Below are 17,804 nucleotides of genomic sequence, written 5' to 3'. Positions count from 1 at the left end.
GTAATTCACGATGGCCGCACTTTTGGTTTCATGGAGGAAAGCTTTATTAATTACAAGGGAAAGGGAATAAAAGGAATTAAACAATTATAGTAAACCTAAGAGGGAGAGAAGAACAAAGAAGGCTTTGTCTAATACATCAAATCAGGCACTCACAGCATCCAACCTTCTGGCTGCGGAAGCCCCGTGGTGAACAGCCAGGTTGAAGTCCCCACTGAGGGTGCTTGGCAGACTGGCCTCCCCTCAGGTGAGACTTCCAACCAACTATTCCTCCAGGGCATTATATATATACTACCTATGTATGATTTGTGATTAGTCATTAAGTTTGCCTAACTGCAGTCCTGAGGGAGCTGGATTTTTTTTTTTAATTTCTCTCTGTTTCTCTTATGTATCTCACAGTCTTAGGAGCCTGGGCATGTGCACATTTCTCTTCCCTCCCTGATGCATCCCACGGGGCCAGCCTGGTCTGGCTCAAGGAGGTGATGACAAGTTAATCCCTCTTGATATCAGGAACAGAAGGGCCAGTTCTGATCCCGAGACCAGATACAGAGTACAAACCAAGTGCCCCCTGATTGTCTATGTGCAGCTCTGAGCAGAAATACATGACAAGTCACACAAACAACTTCTGTGCAGAGCACATACTAATTTCAAAGCTCTCTGAAGTAACCTCTAAAGAATATTTTTTCTTAAGAACTACAAAATGTATCTCAAATACATTCCTAATAATATTCCATTCCTGCTAAAAATATATTTGGGAGTCTTGATTTGAGCCATTCTCAAAAAAATAGGCTAATTATTCATTCTATTTTCTGATGTGTTTCCTTATATACAGACACTCACTCAACCATCCATTCAACAAACATATTTAGTGCCCAGTATAAGCACTGTGAAAGTTGCTGAAAATTGAAAAAGATGTATGAGATAATTGTTCACAGTCTTTATGTCTCTGAAAGAGTCTTCAAAATAATGGAACCTACTTTATGGTCTTTGGTGAATGTAAATTTGAACCTTATTTGGGGGGAGGCAGGAAGTGATAGCCTTTATCTTCTAGGACATGGGAGAAATCCTTCTGGGGTAAAACTGTTTTTATAAAGTAGTATTTATAAAGTGGCACAAGTACCTGTTTGAGATTCGGAAATCCTGGTTCTTCTTTATACACTTGCTCAACCTGATTGTGACTTGCAGATTTTCTTCACAGTCCTTTCTCACTCTTTATTTTAAACAGTTTGACATTTCTCCAAGGGGACTTTTCCATGTGTAGGAAAAAAAAAAAAAAAGAAAAGAAAAGAAGTCAGATTCAACTCTTGTGATTATTACCCTTTTTCTCTTTTTGGTAGCTTTAAGGGTTACTCTGTGATTTTCAATTAGAATTCATAGTGATGTTGAAATATTTTCCCCTTGAGTACTCTGCTGGACATAATCTTAAGCTTTAGGACCTAGGACAGCTGAGCAGCCTCTGTCTGGTATATTGGTGGCTGCTGTGGAGGAGGAAAAAAGACTGATGCAGCTTCTCAAACTGATAAATGCTGTACCCCGAAGTGGTGCACAGTATTTTGTTTGAGCAATCATTTTCATTGGTAATGTTTCATGGCCATGCCTAACTTCTAAGGGGCAGGGAAGTGCACAATAAACCACATACTCAGAAGGAGACCAGATTATTTGTGAAGAGCCCTAAATGCACCACAGTTGTGCAAATTTTAGTCCAATACATTTGAAAACTGGGATAAAATGGAAAATGTCGCATAAAATTTCCAAAACCAACTCAAGAAAAACTTAGAAAACATGAACAGACCAGCAACTAATAAATTGATCCAGCTAATAAAGAATTGGTATTTAAAAATTTACCCCTACACCTAAAAAGACAGTGGACCCAAATCATTTTACAGGCTATATTTACCAAACCATCAAGATTTTAATTTTATGCACATTGTTTCAGATAGTAAAAAGGGCACAAAATTGTCAATGTTGAGAACTCTTAAGGGTCTAAGATTTACCCTATTTGCAAGCTAACAGGTTAGTCTACCAGTTTCATGGATGCCTGCAAAAAGCATAAGATTTCTGGGTCAGAAACAAAGGATGGTCTATTACTCAGAGAAGTAGCCAAAACAGCAGAATTTGTGGTGGGCACCTGAGCCCTCTTTCTCATAGAGCATATAGGTAGGCCCAGGCGATAACTACACACAAAGTGGAGTGTGTTACATGGAGCTCCGAGCTTATAAAATTCAATTCTTTTATAACAGCATTAAATATGCTATATTCTAAGGCTACAAATCACACCTTCCCAGAGGGAGACATTCTATCTGCCAAAACTGTTTGCTATAGGAATATCTTTCAAAAAATGGTACAGAACAAAGGCAGTTATTACTTCTGTTTGCAAGATATGCAGATACACAGAGACCCATGTAAAATTGTCACCTATTTGCCAAGACATTTTATGAAGCCAATAAAATCATGATAAACCAGGCAAACATAACATAAAACATAAAATTATACACCAATCATCCTTACAAACATACGCATGAAAACTATATAAAATACATAAAGCTGAATTCATCAGTGTACAGAAACAAATATCATGAATATAAGGAATTTATCCTAGGTATGAAAGGAAGGATGAAACATTAGAAAATCTATCACTTTATCACTTTAGTAGATTTTTTAAAATTATTCAACATTTAAAAAAAAACTATGTGAATTCATCACATTAACAGATGAAAGAAGAAAACCATATGAATATCTTGAAAGATACAGGAAAGCTATTTTGACTTGACTAAACGAATATGTTTAATATTGGCACAAGAATCCAAATTTTCTGATTTCTTGATAAGAATGACTTTCCCTGCACTGTGCTTTTTTTTCCCCACTATAATATCGGGGTGGGGGGGAAGAGTTGAAGTTTATGTCTTTATTGTGTTCTTTTACTTTAAAATAGCATAGTTAGAAGGTAGTAATATTATTAGATACTCTTTAAACCATGTCTAATACCAAACTAATCATTATTGGTTTATCACCAGTGGTAGGTTGTGGTTAAGTTCATGTAAAAGTGAATTCCTGGTGCAGAAGCCTCTCAGGCTATTAATTCCAATCCAAACTTTCTTGGAATAAAGTAGTTGTCTATATTACAACATTTACATTGAGTATTGTCAAAATGGTTTTAGGCGTACTGTCTTCTAGGCTATGCATGTTAAATGAGGGCAAAAATTGGTTTGGGGGGCACCAAAAAATCCTAGATAATACATTAGTTTGTGGCCCTCAAAATCTCAACTCCACCTGACAAAATGTATTTATTCCTATTTAATTTCTCTCATTAGGGAGAAATCAGATTTAAGTTAATTTAATTTATTGATTAGAATACTTAAATTTAACTTATTTTTCCCCTTATGGAGGTGATAATTTAAAAACGAAGCTTGAGAAACATTTTTAAAAAGACCCATTGTTTTTTAAAACAGGAATTATGTCTTAAAATATCTTTAAACCCTCAGCCACTAACAGATAGTAAATACACACTCTATAAATATTGACTAGATCTCAGAGTTTCAGTATCTGATATTCTGACATTCTATTTAAAGTTAGCCACTGCCTTAAGAAAATCAACTCATACTTGAAGGAAATAGAAACCATTTTGTTCGAACCATCAGTGATTGATTCAGAAAAGATAGATGTAATATGAAGAACAAGCTCGAGCAACAAAAGGTAGCTTCTTTCTCCTAAGAATAGTAGTAGCCAGAGTAATAATAATAATAACAACCTAACAAGAAGAAAAAAATCTAACAGTCATTGAACCAGGCCTTCATAGTGGACCAGGCCTGTGCTTTATGTATGTTAATTCACCTAATCCTCAAAATAGCCCAATGAATTAGGTCCTCTCATTATGATCATTTTACAGTGGAATCAGTAATTAATCACTGGTTAGTATAATGGCAATTTTTCTAATGTCATAATGTACCTAATACTTACCAAGTAACGATATCTATAATGTGATCTTCTTTTCGTCAGATTTTGATTGAGAAAATTGCAATCATCTCATCTAATTTATAGCTTTGGAAATTCCAAAATTGTTTTAAAGACCTACTCACTAACTCTCCACTTAAAAAAGTTTAAGAAATTAATATTAAACAAGAAATGATCATTATCCACCATACCTAAAGAACTTACTACCCTGAGCCATCTTGGGTCACCATCACCTTCTGGTTTTCAAAGCTGGAAATTAGCACACATGAGGCTACCTGAAGAATGAAAGGGGAACTATTAGTAGTTATATCCTGACAACAAGGGTAAACAGAGACCGTCCTGGGGAATAGCATAGATGATCTCTCTACTCATCTTTCGTGCCATGTCTACTCTTAGCTCTACTTTTTTCTGTAGCTATTCCATTAATACCATTATTCCTTTGACCCAAACAAGTGAAACTAGAATCTGAAACATCTAAGGTTTATAAATAATCCTTTAGGTCAGAAAAATCACTTATTTTTTACATATAATAATAATTTCCATTAACAATGTTACCTGTTCTCCAGCCTCTATTTGTGAAGAAGTTTTTGAAAACGTATATAAACTACTTTAGGAATATTTGGGTTATGTGTTAGGATGATTTTTGAATGTGAGAAAAACTCTTCCCACTTCCCCTCTATCCTATACCAACATGTTATGATGGTATGTAATGTTAACTGAGGAAAACTGGAAGTCTGGTAACACAGAAAGATTGATTTCATTAGTTTGTTTTCTATGTGTTACAATATGTTGAAAATTGCATATACCCAGTTAAATGGATTTACAGTATGTTATATAGTTTCAGATAAACTAGCACAAAGCAGACAAGAGCCTTAATTAAAAAGAATTCTATTAAGGGGTACCTAGGTGGCTCAATCGATTGGATGTCCAACTTTGGCTCAGGTCATGATCTCGCAGTTCGTGGGTTCGAGCACTGTGTCAAGTTTTGTGCTGACCGCTTAGAGCCTGGAGCCTGCTTTGGATTCTGTCTCTCTCTCTCTCTGCTCCTCCCCTGCTCATATGCTCGCTCTCTCTCTCTCTCTCAAAAATAAATATTAAAAAAAGAATTCTATTAAGAAATCAGATTAGAGATAATACTAATAAGGCAAACAAAAAAAGTAGAGGGGATGACACATCATCCTAGTGTAAACATTCTGTCGGCTATAAAAATTAATTATAATATAAAATATTATAGGAAGTTAGCCAAAAAACATAAATTATTAAAAATATATTTGAACTATGGCCCTCTAATTTATCCTAAAATATCATTTCACCTTTATCTCATCCTTTAAAATTTTATGTTTATAATCCACATAATACAAGTAAATATAATCTATAAATCAACACTGAAAATATTAAAAGTGACTGGAAAAGACACAACTAAATAGAAGGCTATTCCATGTTCATTGATTAAAAAACTTAATATTAAGAAGTCCATGCTACTCAAAGCAATATAAAGATTCAACACAATCCCTATCAAAATACCAAGGGCATTTTCACAGAAATAGAAAAAAACAATCCCAAAATTCTTATGGAACCATTCAAGAATCCCAAATACTCAAAGCAATCTTGAGAAAGAAAATTCCTGATTTCAAATTTTATCGCGAAGCTATAGTAATCAAAACAGTGTGGTACTGGCATAAAAATAGACACATATACCACCAGCTAACTTTCAGTAAGGGTGCCGGGGATACACAATGAGGAAACAATAGTCTCTTTAATAAATGTTGCTGGGAAAACTGGATTGCCACATGCAAAAGAATGAAATTGGACCCCTATCTTGTACCATACACAAAAATCTACTCAAAAAAGTTAAATAGATCTGGAACTGTAAAAGTCTGCAAGAAAACATTGAGGCTAAGTTCCCTGACATGAGCTGTGGCAATGATTTTTGGTTATAACCACAAAACTCAGGGAAAAAAATGAAAAACAAGTGGGACTACCTCAAACTAAAAAGTTTTTCCATAGCAAAAGAAACAACAAAATGAAAAGGCAACCACTATAGTGGGAGAAAATATCTGCAGATCATACATCTGAGAAGAGACACTGGAAATTCGCCAGTAGAGTAGGCTTTTACGTGCCTTTATATGGAATATGTCTTACAACTTAAATATGTACAATTTTTATTTTAAAATGTAAAATAAAACCTATAAACAGTAATCTAGAATTGTCCATCATCCAAGAAATTTGACTTTAAATAACTGTACTAATACCCAAGTGAGTGTAACCTTGCCATCAGAATAAGCAGCCTGATCTAGAGCCTAATTTTTAACATTTCTTCCATTGTTAAGAATGGTGAACCACAATCTGCTTCAAGCTTGAGACTAAGAAAACCTTTATCACCAGAGTTACTAGCAACTACCAAAATACTCAAGCTCTAAATAATTAGCATGCACATATTAAAAAGAAAAAGGACAACATTTTACAAGGAGATACAATAATTCTAAGATATATATTTCATTTAGTCATAAAAGAACTATCACTTTTTTAAGGTGGGTACTGGCAGTTTATTTCCTTGGTTTTTCATTCCGCCTCAAAATATTAATGTTGTACCCTGGGAGATTAGAAGTTTTGGATTTCCTTATTTGAGCCCTCCCTTGAGTTCTATTGCATGTATCTCTCTGTAGATATAGATCTAGTCCTAAAATCCTTCCACATCTCCCCTGCCCTACCCTGTCCTTCTTTCAGATCTCTATAGGTACAGATCTACCCAAAGCTTCTGTAGACAGAGTGCAAGTGTCTATTACACTGCCTGAACATAGTGGGCTATAATGTCTGAAACATGCCTGGCCAGGGTGGCCTCAGAACAAATGGGACTTTAGCTTTGTCTAGGGAGCCATGTGGAAGAATGGTTCCCTTAATAAAGTAGGAGGAAGGCTGTGTCAGAGTGTTTGGAAGGTCTCTGTACCCTTGGGGATGGCACTTCTGTGTGTATTACACAGAGCTAGAAATGGGGCTGCAGCCACAATGGAATCCACCACCAGCCACCCCAGAGGAATCTCAAGTCCAGGAGCCTGTACTGTCAATGGGTGGCCTGTGCCATACATATCTGTGAGCTTTCGGGGTCCCTGGCTTGGTTCCCTGGTGGAACTTTGCTGGATAGTGGGTTGTTGGTAGTTGCGTTTGAGGCTGAGGCCCCAGGGGCTTTGATCTACAAGGATATCTTCACCCAACTGTACAAACACCAGGCTGCCACAAAATGATCCTGTCACCCTCTCATCACCTTGACCTGAGAATTAGGAACCAGGAACCACCTGTCTACAAGACATTCTCCTGGCGCCCGTAGGGTGTTGCAGTCTTAGTGATGTTCAACCTCAGGCACTGCCTGGCAACTGCCTTCAATGGAGGGACCAAAAAAAATCCACAAAATAAACACATAACAATGCAAATGACCATTTGGCCTGATCAGCTAAAATTGGGACTCAGCATTTGGACCATCTTGGGCCGTTTATGCTTTCCCAAAATGCTCTGCATTTAGGACCCCACCCCCAAAAGAAGGTCTAATGCACTCTGTGTCAAGTCCCCCTGCACACATGTTTCCTTATGCTGTAAGGTAGCTCTCAAACAATGCCAGCTGAAAACTGAAATCGAAGAGCCACCAACTGCCTGGGAAAGATCCCATGGTGTTTCCATTAGATGGTCCCTTTATTTATACAGATGATGTTTTCTTTAGCTAAAGCCAGTGGTTTTTCTGGAACCGAAACACATAAGCACTGACAAACACAAAGTCACATACAAACACGCTCACACCTACCATTATTAAATGCTAATTGACTGTATTTAATTCCTGGTATAATTAGTCCCTTTACCAAACACTTTTGTTTAGATCCAGTTGTCTTCTTTTTTTTTTTTTTTTTTTTTTTTTGCTGTCGGTATTATTTTATTTTATTTTATTTTTTTTTTTTATTTTTTAATATATGAAATTTACTGTCAAATTGGTTTCCATACAACACCCAGTGCTCATCCCAAAAGGTGCCCTCCTCAATACCCATCACCCACCCTGCCCTCCCTCCCACCCCGCCCTCCCTCCCACCCCCCATCAACCCTCAGTTTGTTCTCAGTTTTTAACAGTCTCTAATGCTTTGGCTCTCTCCCATTCTAACCTCTTTTTTTTTTTTTTTTCCTTCCCCTCCCCCATGGGTTTCTGTTATGTTTCTCAGGATCCACATAAGAGTGAAACCATATGGTATCTGTCTTTCTCTGTATGGCTTATTTCACTTAGCATCACACTCTCCAGTTCCATCCATGTTGCTACAAAAGGCCATATTTCATTTTTTCTCATTGCCACGTAGTATTCCATTGTGTATATAAACCACAATTTCTTTATCCATTCATCAGTTGATGGACATTTAGGCTCTTTCCATAATTTGGCTATTGTTGAGAGTGCCGCTATAAACATTGGGGTACAGGTGCCCCTATGCATCAGTACTCCTGTATCCCTTGGATAAATTCCTAGCAGTGCTATTGCTGGGTCATAGGGTAGGTCTATTTTTAATTTTCTGAGGAACCTCCACACTGCTTTCCAGAGCGGCTGCACCAATTTGCATTCCCACCAACAGTGCAAGAGGGTTCCTGTTTCTCCACATCCTCTCCAGCATCTATAGTCTCCTGATTTCTTCATTTTGGCCACTCTGACTGGCGTGAGGTGGTATCTGAGTGTGGTTTTGATTTGTATTTCCCTGATAAGGAGCGACGTTGAACATCTTTTCATGTGCCTGTTGGCCATCTGGATGTCTTCTTTAGAGAAGTGTCTATTCATGTTTTCTGCCCATTTCTTCACTGGGTTATTTGTTTTTCGGGTGTGGAGTTTGATGAGCTCTTTATAGATTTTGGATACTAGCCCTTTGTCCGATGTGTCATTTGCAAATATCTTTTCCCATTCCGTTGGTTGCCTTTTCGTTTTGTTGGTTGTTTCCTTTGCTGTGCAGAAGCTTTTTATCTTCATAAGGTCCCAGTAATTCACTTTTGCTTTTAATTCCCTTGCCTTTGGGGATGTGCCGAGTAAGAGATTGCTACGGCTGAGGTCAGAGAGGTCTTTTCCTGCTTTCTCCTCTAAGGTTTTGATGGTTTCCTGTCTCACATTCAGGTCCTTTATCCATTTTGAGTTTAGTTTTGTGAATGGTGTGAGAAAGTGGTCTAGTTTCAACCTTCTGCATGTTGCTGTCCAGTTCTCCCAGCACCATTTGTTAAAGAGACTGTCTTTTTTCCATTGAATGTTCTTTCCTGCTTTGTCAAAGATGAGTTGGCCATACGTTTGTGGGTCTAGTTCTGGGGTTTCTATTCTATTCCATTGGTCTATGTGTCTGTTTTTATGCCAATACCATGCTGTCTTGATGATGACAGCTTTGTAGTAGAGGCTAAAGTCTGGGATTGTGATGCCTCCTGCTTTGGTCTTCTTCTTCAAAATTACTTTGGCTATTCGGGGCCTTTTGTGGTTCCATATGAATTTTAGGATTGCTTGTTCTAGTTTCGAGAAGAATGCTGGTGCAATTTTGATTGGGATTGCATTGAATGTGTAGATAGCTTTGGGTAGTATTGACATTTTGACAATATTTATTCTTCCAATCCATGAGCAGGGAATGTCTTTCCATTTCTTTATATCTTCTTCAATTACCTGCATAAGCTTTCTATAGTTTTCAGCATACAGATCTTTTACATCTTTGGTTAGACTTATTCCTAGGTATTTTATGCTTCTTGGTGCAATTGTGAATGGGATCAGTTTCTTCATTTGTCTTTCTGTTGCTTCATTGTTAGTGTATAAGAATGCAACTGATTTCTGTACATTGATTTTGTATCCTGCAACTTTGCTGAATTCATGTATCAGTTCTAGTAGACTTTTGGTGGAGTCTATCGGATTTTCCATGTATAATATCATGTCATCTGCAAAAAGCGAAAGCTTGACTTCATCTTTGCCAATTTTGATGCCTTTGATTTCCTTTTGTTGTCTGATTGCTGATGCTAGAACTTCCAGCACTATATTAAACAGCAGCGGTGACAGTGGGCATCCCTGTCGTGTTCCTGATCTCAGGGAAAAAGCTCTCAGTTTTTCCCCGTTGAGGATGATGTTAGCTGTGGGCTTTTCATAAATGGCCTTTATGATCTTTAAGTATGTTCCTTCTATCCCGACTTTCTCAAGGGTTTTTATTAAGAAAGGGTGCTGGATTTTGTCAAAGGCCTTTTCTGCATCGATTGACAGGATCATATGGTTCTTCTCTTTTTTTTTGTTAATGTGATGTATCACGTTGATCGATTTGCGAATGTTGAACCAGCCCTGCATCCCAGGAATGAATCCCACTTGATCATGGTGAATAATTCTTTTTATATGCTGTTGAATTCGATTTGCTAGTATCTTATTAAGAATTTTTGCATCCATATTCATCAGGGATATTGGCCTGTAGTTCTCTTTTTTTACTGGGTCTCTGTCTGGTTTAGGAATCAAAGTAATACTGGCTTCATAGAATGAGTCTGGAAGTTTTCCTTCCCTTTCTATTTCTTGGAATAGCTTGAGAAGGATAGGTATTATCTCTGCTTTAAATGTCTGGTAGAACTCCCCTGGGAAGCCATCTGGTCCTGGACTCTTATTTGTTGGGAGATTTTTGATAACCGATTCAATTTCTTCGCTGGTTATGGGTCTGTTCAAGCTTTCTATTTCCTCCTGATTGAGTTTTGGAAGAGTGTGGGTGTTTAGAAATTTGTCCATTTCTTCCAGGTTGTCCAATTTGCTGGCATATAATTTTTCATAGTATTCCCTGATAATTGTTTGTATCTCTGAGGGATTGGTTGTAATCATTCCATTTTCATTCATGATTTTATCTATTTGGGTCATCTCCCTTTTCTTTTTGAGAAGCCTGGCTAGAGGTTTGTCAATTTTGTTTATTTTTTCAAAAAACCAACTCTTGGTTTCGTTGATCTGCTCTACAGTTTTTTTAGATTCTATATTGTTTATTTCTGCTCTGATCTTTATTATTTCTCTTCTTCTGCTGGGTTTAGGCTGCCTTTGCTGTTCTGCTTCTATTTCCTTTAGGTGTGCTGTTAGATTTTGTATTTGGGATTTTTCTTGTTTCTTGAGATAGGCCTGGATTGCAATGTATTTTCCTCTCAGGACTGCCTTCGCTGCATCCCAAAGCGTTTGGATTGTTGTATTTTCATTTTCGTTTGTTTCCATATATATTTTAATTTCTTCTCTAATTGCCTGGTTGACCCACTCATTCGTTAGTAGGGTGTTCTTTAACCTCCATGCTTTTGGAGGTTTTCCAGACTTTTTCCTGTGGTTGATTTCAAGCTTCATAGCATTGTGGTCTGAAAGTATGCATGGTATAATTTCAATTCTTGTAAACTTATGAAGGGCTGTTTTGTGACCCAGTATATGATCTATCTTGGAGAATGTTCCATGTGCACTCGAGAAGAAAGTATATTCTGTTGCTTTGGGATGCAGAGTTCTAAATATATCTGTCAAGTCCATCTGATCCAATGTATGATTCAGGGCCCTTGTTTCTTTATTGACTGTGTGTCTAGATGATCTATCCATTTCTGTAAGTGGGGTGTTAAAGTCCCCTGCAATGACCACATTCTTATCAATAAGGTTGCTTATGTTTATGAGTAATTGTTTTATATATCTGGGGGCTCGGGTATTTGGCGCATAGACATTTATAATAGTTAGCTCTTCCTGGTGGATAGACCCTGTGATTATTATATAATGCCCTTCTTCATCTCTTGTTACAGCCTTTAATTTAAAGTCTAGTTTGTCTGATATAAGTATGGCTACTCCAGCTTTCTTTTGGCTTCCAGGAGCATGATAAATAGTTCTCCATCCCCTCACTCTCAATCTAAAGGTGTCCTCAGATCTAAAATGAGTCTCTTGTAGACAGCAAATAGATGGGTCTTGTTTTTTTATCCATTCTGATACCCTATGTCTTTTAGTTGGCGCATTTAATCCATTTACATTCAGTGTTATTATAGAAAGATATGGGTTTAGAGTCATTGTGATGTCTGTATGTTTTATGCTTGTAGTGATGTCTCTGGTACTTTGTCTCACAGGATCCCCCTTAGGATCTCTTGTAGGGCTGGTTTCGTGGTGACAAATTCCTTCAGTTTTTGTTTGTTTGGGAAGACCTTTATCTCTCCTTCTATTCTAAATGACAGACTTGCTGGATAAAGGATTCTCGGCTGCATATTTTTTCTGTTTAGCACACTGTAGATATCGTGCCAAGCCTTTCTGGCCTGCCAAGTTTCAAAGGAGAGATCAGTCACGAGTCTTATAGGTCTCCCTTTATATGTGAGGGCACGTTTATCCCTTGCTGCTTTCAGAATTTTCTCTTTATCCTTGTATTTTGCCAGTTTCACTATGATATGTCGTGCAGAAGATCGATTCAAGTTACGTCTGAAGGGAGTTCTCTGTGCCTCTTGGATTTCAATGCCTTTTTCCTTCCCCAGTTCAGGGAAGTTCTCAGCTATAATTTGTTCAAGTACCCCTTCAGCACCCTTCCCTCTCTCTTCCTCCTCTGGGATACCAATTATGCGTATATTATTTTTTTTTAGTGTATCACTTAGTTCTCTAATTTTCCCCTCATACTCCTGGATTTTTTTATCTCTCTTTCTTTCAGCTTCCTCTTTCTCCATAACTTTATCTTCTAGTTCACCTATTCTCTCCTATGCCTCTTCAAGCCGAGCCATCGTGGATTCCATTTTGTTTTGCAATTCGTTTAAAGCGTTTTTCAACTCCTCGTGACTGTTCCTTAGTCCCTCGATCTTTGTGGCAAGAGATTCTCTGCTGTCCTGTATACTGTTTTCAAGCCCAGCGATTAATTTTATGACTATTATTCTAAATTCACTTTCTGTTATATTATTTAAATCCTTTTTGATCAGTTCATTAGCTGTTGTTATTTCCTGGAGATTCTTCTGAGGGGAATTCTTCCGTTTGGTCATTTTGGAGAGTCCCTGGCGTGGTGAGGACCTGCAGTGCACTTCCCCTGTGCTATGGTGTATAACTGGAGTTAGTGGGCGGGGCCGCAGTCCGACCCGATGTCTGCCCCCAGCCCACTGCTGGGGCCACAGTCAGACTGGTGTGTGCCTTCTCTTCCCCTCTCCTAGGGGCGGGATTCACTGTGGGGTGGCGTGTCCCGTCTGGGCTACTTGCACACTGCCAGGCTTGTGTTGCTGGGGATCTGGCGTATTAGCTGGGGTGGGTAGGCAAGGTGCACGGGGGCTGGAGGGGCAGGCTTAGCTCGCTTCTCCTTAGGTGATCCACTTCAGGAGGAGCCCTGTGGCAGCGGGAGGGAGTCAGATCTGCTGCCGGAGGTTTGGCTCCGCAGAAGCACAGAGTTGGGTGTTTGCGCGGAGCGAGCAAGTTCTCTGGCAGGAACTGGTTCCCTTTGGGATTTTGGCTGGGGGATGGGCGGGGGAGATGGCGCTGGCGCCTTTGTTCCCCGCCAAGCTGAGCTCTGCCCTCCGGGGGCTCAGCAGCTCTCCCTCCCTTTGTCCTCCAGCCTTCCCGCTTTCCGAGCAGAGCTGTTAACTTATGACCTCCCAGACGCTAAGTCGCGCTTGCTGTCGGAACACAGTCTGTCCGGCCCCTCCGCTTTTGCCAGCCAGACTCGGGGGCTCTGCTTGGCCGGCGAGCCGCCCCTCCGCCCCGGCTCCCTCCCGCCAGTCCGTGGAGCGCGCACCGCCTCGCCGCCCTTCCTACCCTCTTCCGTGGGCCTCTCGTCTGCGCTTGACTCCGGAGACTCCCTTCTGCTAATCCTCTGGCGGTTTTCTGGGTTCTTTAGGCAGGTGTAGGTGGAATCTAAGTGATCGGCAGGACGCGCTGTGAGCCCCGCGTCCTCCTACGCCGCCATCTTCCGGAACCCCCCCCAGTTGTCTTCTTATAGTGCAAATAGTTCACTTTCAGAGCCCTGGGAGGCAAAAGGATATAGTAGGGGATTTTTGGTCTGTTTGTATTTTTTTGTATGTTTGATGGTTGGTTAGTTTTATAATTTGCTAGCACTTGGAGTTGACTAAAATAACTGGTTGCATTTTTCATCCAGTCTTCCTTTCAACCACTGATGTGACTTTAACCGTATAAGGAGGTTATATTTTTAAAATACCTTTTAATGAGATGTAAAATGGTACTTCCTGTTTCCGTTGTTTTCATTTATATGATTTTCTTTATGCACTCCCATGTTATCGGAATTGTCTTTTCCTTCTCCCATGTTCTTAAGCAGTGCTTTCATTTTAGAGCTCACGTCTCTCTTGACGTACCCTGCAAAGAGCAGTCAAGAACATGAAGACCCAGCTAGAGCCAATCAATACACAAAGTAATGGAATCTAACAAAGAACCAACTATTTTCTATAAGTGAAAAGTAGGGAGGCCTCACTCACTCTCAGACTGGGAATAGAATCACGTCCACTGCACAAGTACCTGGTAGCATCTCGATTTAGCCCAGACGTTCCACATTCACGTCTCCCATGTATGAGACATTTTTCTCATAGAATTTTGCTCAAATAACAATGAACTTCTTACGGTAAAAGATCAAAGGTTAAGTTAGTGACCAGAAGTTACAGAGAGCACTTGTGAAAATAAAACCTGAACAAGTTTTTAAACTTAGAAAATGCTCTCATGTGAAAAAAAATTAAAAATCTGTGAGGATCAAAGGTAATCAAGTTATTAGATGGTGTAGATGAGACATTGGGAGACCCGAAGTGATCAAATAACTTGCCCAAGAAAGTGACAGAACAAGGCTTGTCTCCTGACTCCAAATCCCATACTCTGCTAATTTTACTGTTCCTGCCCTAAAAACCCTCAACTAGAAGAGACTTCTCATAGTTCTTATCATTGGCGGGGGCCGGGCAGCAGGGGTGGGGGGGGGGGTGGAATGTCAGGAATACAACCTACCACTCAATAGAATCAAGATACCCTCTGTTCATAGTAGCTTCCTTTCTGAGCATGTGTCTGAATTCAGTGAGCGTTAAGATGTGTTCATACATCTTCTAGGTTTCCACAGACGTGCAGCCCCAGTTACAAGGAGGCAGTTCCCACATGGTGCACATAGAATGGATTATCTGCACTTTGAGGATGACAGCCGCGGATGGTGGTTTGACATGGATATGGTGATCATCTATATTTATTCAGTGAACTGGGTCATTGGATTCATTGTTTTTTGCTTTCTTTGCTATTTTTTCTTTCCATTTTAGGAATTTTCATACTTTACTACAGTTGAACAATCACAAATGATGTAGATAACAATTAAACATTTTTGAAATGAGATTTTATAATGTTGCATTGTATAAATTGTTGGTGTTTATAGGAAGTCTGAGAACAATGGACTTATTTATTAATGTTTTTCATGTAACAAACTAAGGTTTATTCAGGAACTAGTCTGTCTAGCACTTAGCAGTGATGCACTGTTGATTTCCTAGTTCCTCTTGGTTTAGGATTTGTGGGCTCTAATTTTACAATACCAGTTTTATGCTTAATTGTAAAGACTGAGGTTTCCCCTCCTTGTAAAAATACAAGACAAAATTATAATCTGGGTAGATAGTATCTTTATTGACAAAATATTTAGCCAATTGCCACTTATTCTTAGTCAAATTATGTGCATTAAAGATAAGTTATATTTCCTGGGAACTAATCTAGCAGGGTATACTCAGTTTTGGTTTCCAATTATCTCTGCTTATTTCCCGTTCTGTTATCAGGAAAGCTGGCTGTTTTTTTACAAAGACCTAATAATAGCTAGCATTAGTACAACATGTTTTATTATTATAAGAACAGAATAGTAAATGCAAAAAATCTGAGACTGATCCCCACCAATAGAAAGAGAAATATATTAACTTTCCGAATTGCAGGATTACTCATTTGAGGATATAAAAAATTTACCAATTTTCAGTAGTCTAAAAGAGCAGTGCATGTCCAAAATGTATCTAATTTAGTAATTTAATGCAGAGATTGTCAAATATACTGTAAATGTGCAATAAAAAGTGGCTTTTAAATTTTTTTTCATTGTTTAAGGTGATTTAATATCTGAAATAAGGAACTGCTGTTAATAGGCTTATGACATATACGAAGAAAACCTGGCATTTCTTTTTATTGTTACAGTATTCTGCCATAAGCCTTGGAATTAGTTTTTCCCTTAATTAAAAAAAAAAAAAAAAAAAAAAGAAATCTGAACTATCCCAGTATAGGAAACAATTAGGGCAAGCATCTCAGTTTCAAAAATGAGAAAACTAAAGCACAAAGAAATAAGCTTCCTTATTTCAGTCACTCACGTGGTCTTTGTGTAGCCTATGAGAACACAGGAACCACTCATCCAGCATTCCTACGCTATGTCATCACATTTCTGATCATGCAATACGCATATTTTACACAAGGTAAGTGAACCTGTCATGGCACTTAAAAAATAATATAACCATCCAAACTGTGGCTGACAAGGCTTCCAGAGTTCAGTCTAGGGAAAGTCCAAATTCGGCCTAATTACTACTGACTGTATTTGAGTAAAAACAGCTATCTGATGGCATGTGCTGTTCTGGGAAATAGGATAGAATGATACAGTGAAAGAAAACAACAGTGTACATAAGACATTATCAAATTTAGAAAGCAGTAAACTACATACAGTTTAGAACCATCAATTTTTTGCTCATGTATTAAAATATGTAAGTAAGTTATGCTGTAGCCTAGTGACATATAACTACTATCTTGGTAAAAGATGTCATTGACAAAGCTCAGTATTACCTTACAGAAATAAAAATCGGTATTTATAATCACTAATGTATTGCTCAAAGTGAAGGCAAATTAACAAAACACCTATGAGGGGGGCGGTATTTTAGTAAGTTTAAAATAAATTCCAGCCATTTCCCAAGCAACTCCTGGCCTACCATCCCTAGCAAATAAGCCTTCATTTCTCCTAAACTTAAAAGTTGATTCTAATTATGTGAAGCAAAGTAGGTAGTGTAAAAGATACAGATTTATCAGAGGAACAGATTTGATTCCCAATATGTATTTATTCATTCAGTGATAATAAGTCTATAGATCTGTATCTACAAACCAAATACAAATAAAAATAACACCCTTAAAAATAATAAATACCCTTAAAGAAAAAAGAAACCATAGTCTAGAGGAACACACTAAATGGACTGATTATATATGACTCTTATTAACTTGATCTGAGAATTACATCATTTGCCATATTAAAATTAAAAGTAAATTTAGAAAATTATAAATTGCTAATTTTACTTCAAGATATTTAAATTGTATGCAAATGGAGCTAAAAGCTGCCAAGTATTAAGAAGTGCAGTGCTCCCTACAGCTACAGTTTATTCGAAGCCAGATAAAAGCTGAGATGAAAAGAAACCATTTTCTGCCAGTACCTATCACACAGTAGCCACCAATAGATGATTAATAAATTTATAAATAAATACACGTATGAGCTTTAGAGTGACAACAAATTTTATGTTCTTCTTGTTTGGTGTCTTTCACAGTATCAATCACACAAACTCATTTTCCAATAAAGAACAAAGGGAAAGAAGAAAAATCCTAAAACTAATCAAGTACAACATTTGCCCTAATTAATATTATTTAATAGGTTTAATTTTCTGAGTTATGTCTCTCAACAATTTCTGTTTCTACTGAGCTCAATTACTGTGAAGGTTAATTTTCAATACTCTCAGACATGTGTTTAAAAAAATGGCCAAACCTAAGTTACATTTTTTAATTCTTTCAGCAGGTAATTTATTGCTTGATTAAAAAAGAAAAATTCACAAGCCAAGATCAGTTCATTTTATACTCATTAGAAGAGAGGGGAATCTAAATTAGACAAAATGTAAAAGGAACAGAACTTGTTATA

The 17,804-nt window shown here is 38.0% G+C and overlaps 1 protein-coding gene across 3 annotated transcripts in view; it reads left to right on the top strand.

Moving 5' to 3' along the window:
• Positions 1 to 15,959, top strand: part of RNF180 (ring finger protein 180) — a 209,986-nt gene extending 194,027 nt beyond the window's left edge. For all 3 annotated transcript variants that reach the window (XM_019414328.2, XM_019414330.2, XM_019414329.2), the window contains one exon: positions 14,960 to 15,959. In XM_019414328.2, coding sequence (XP_019269873.2) covers positions 14,960 to 15,159 — 200 coding nt within the window. In that variant the 3' untranslated portion in view covers positions 15,160 to 15,959. The remainder of the gene's footprint in view (positions 1 to 14,959) is intronic.
• Positions 15,960 to 17,804: the final 1,845 nt, after the last annotated feature.

The sequence above is a fragment of the Panthera pardus genome, unplaced genomic scaffold, assembly GCF_024362965.1.
Source record: "Panthera pardus isolate Hobbes unplaced genomic scaffold, ASM2436296v1 HiC_scaffold_2, whole genome shotgun sequence".
Lineage (NCBI taxonomy): Eukaryota > Metazoa > Chordata > Mammalia > Carnivora > Felidae > Panthera > Panthera pardus.
Note: the sequence above shows the minus strand (reverse complement) of the source record. Positions and strands in the feature narration are given on the sequence as shown.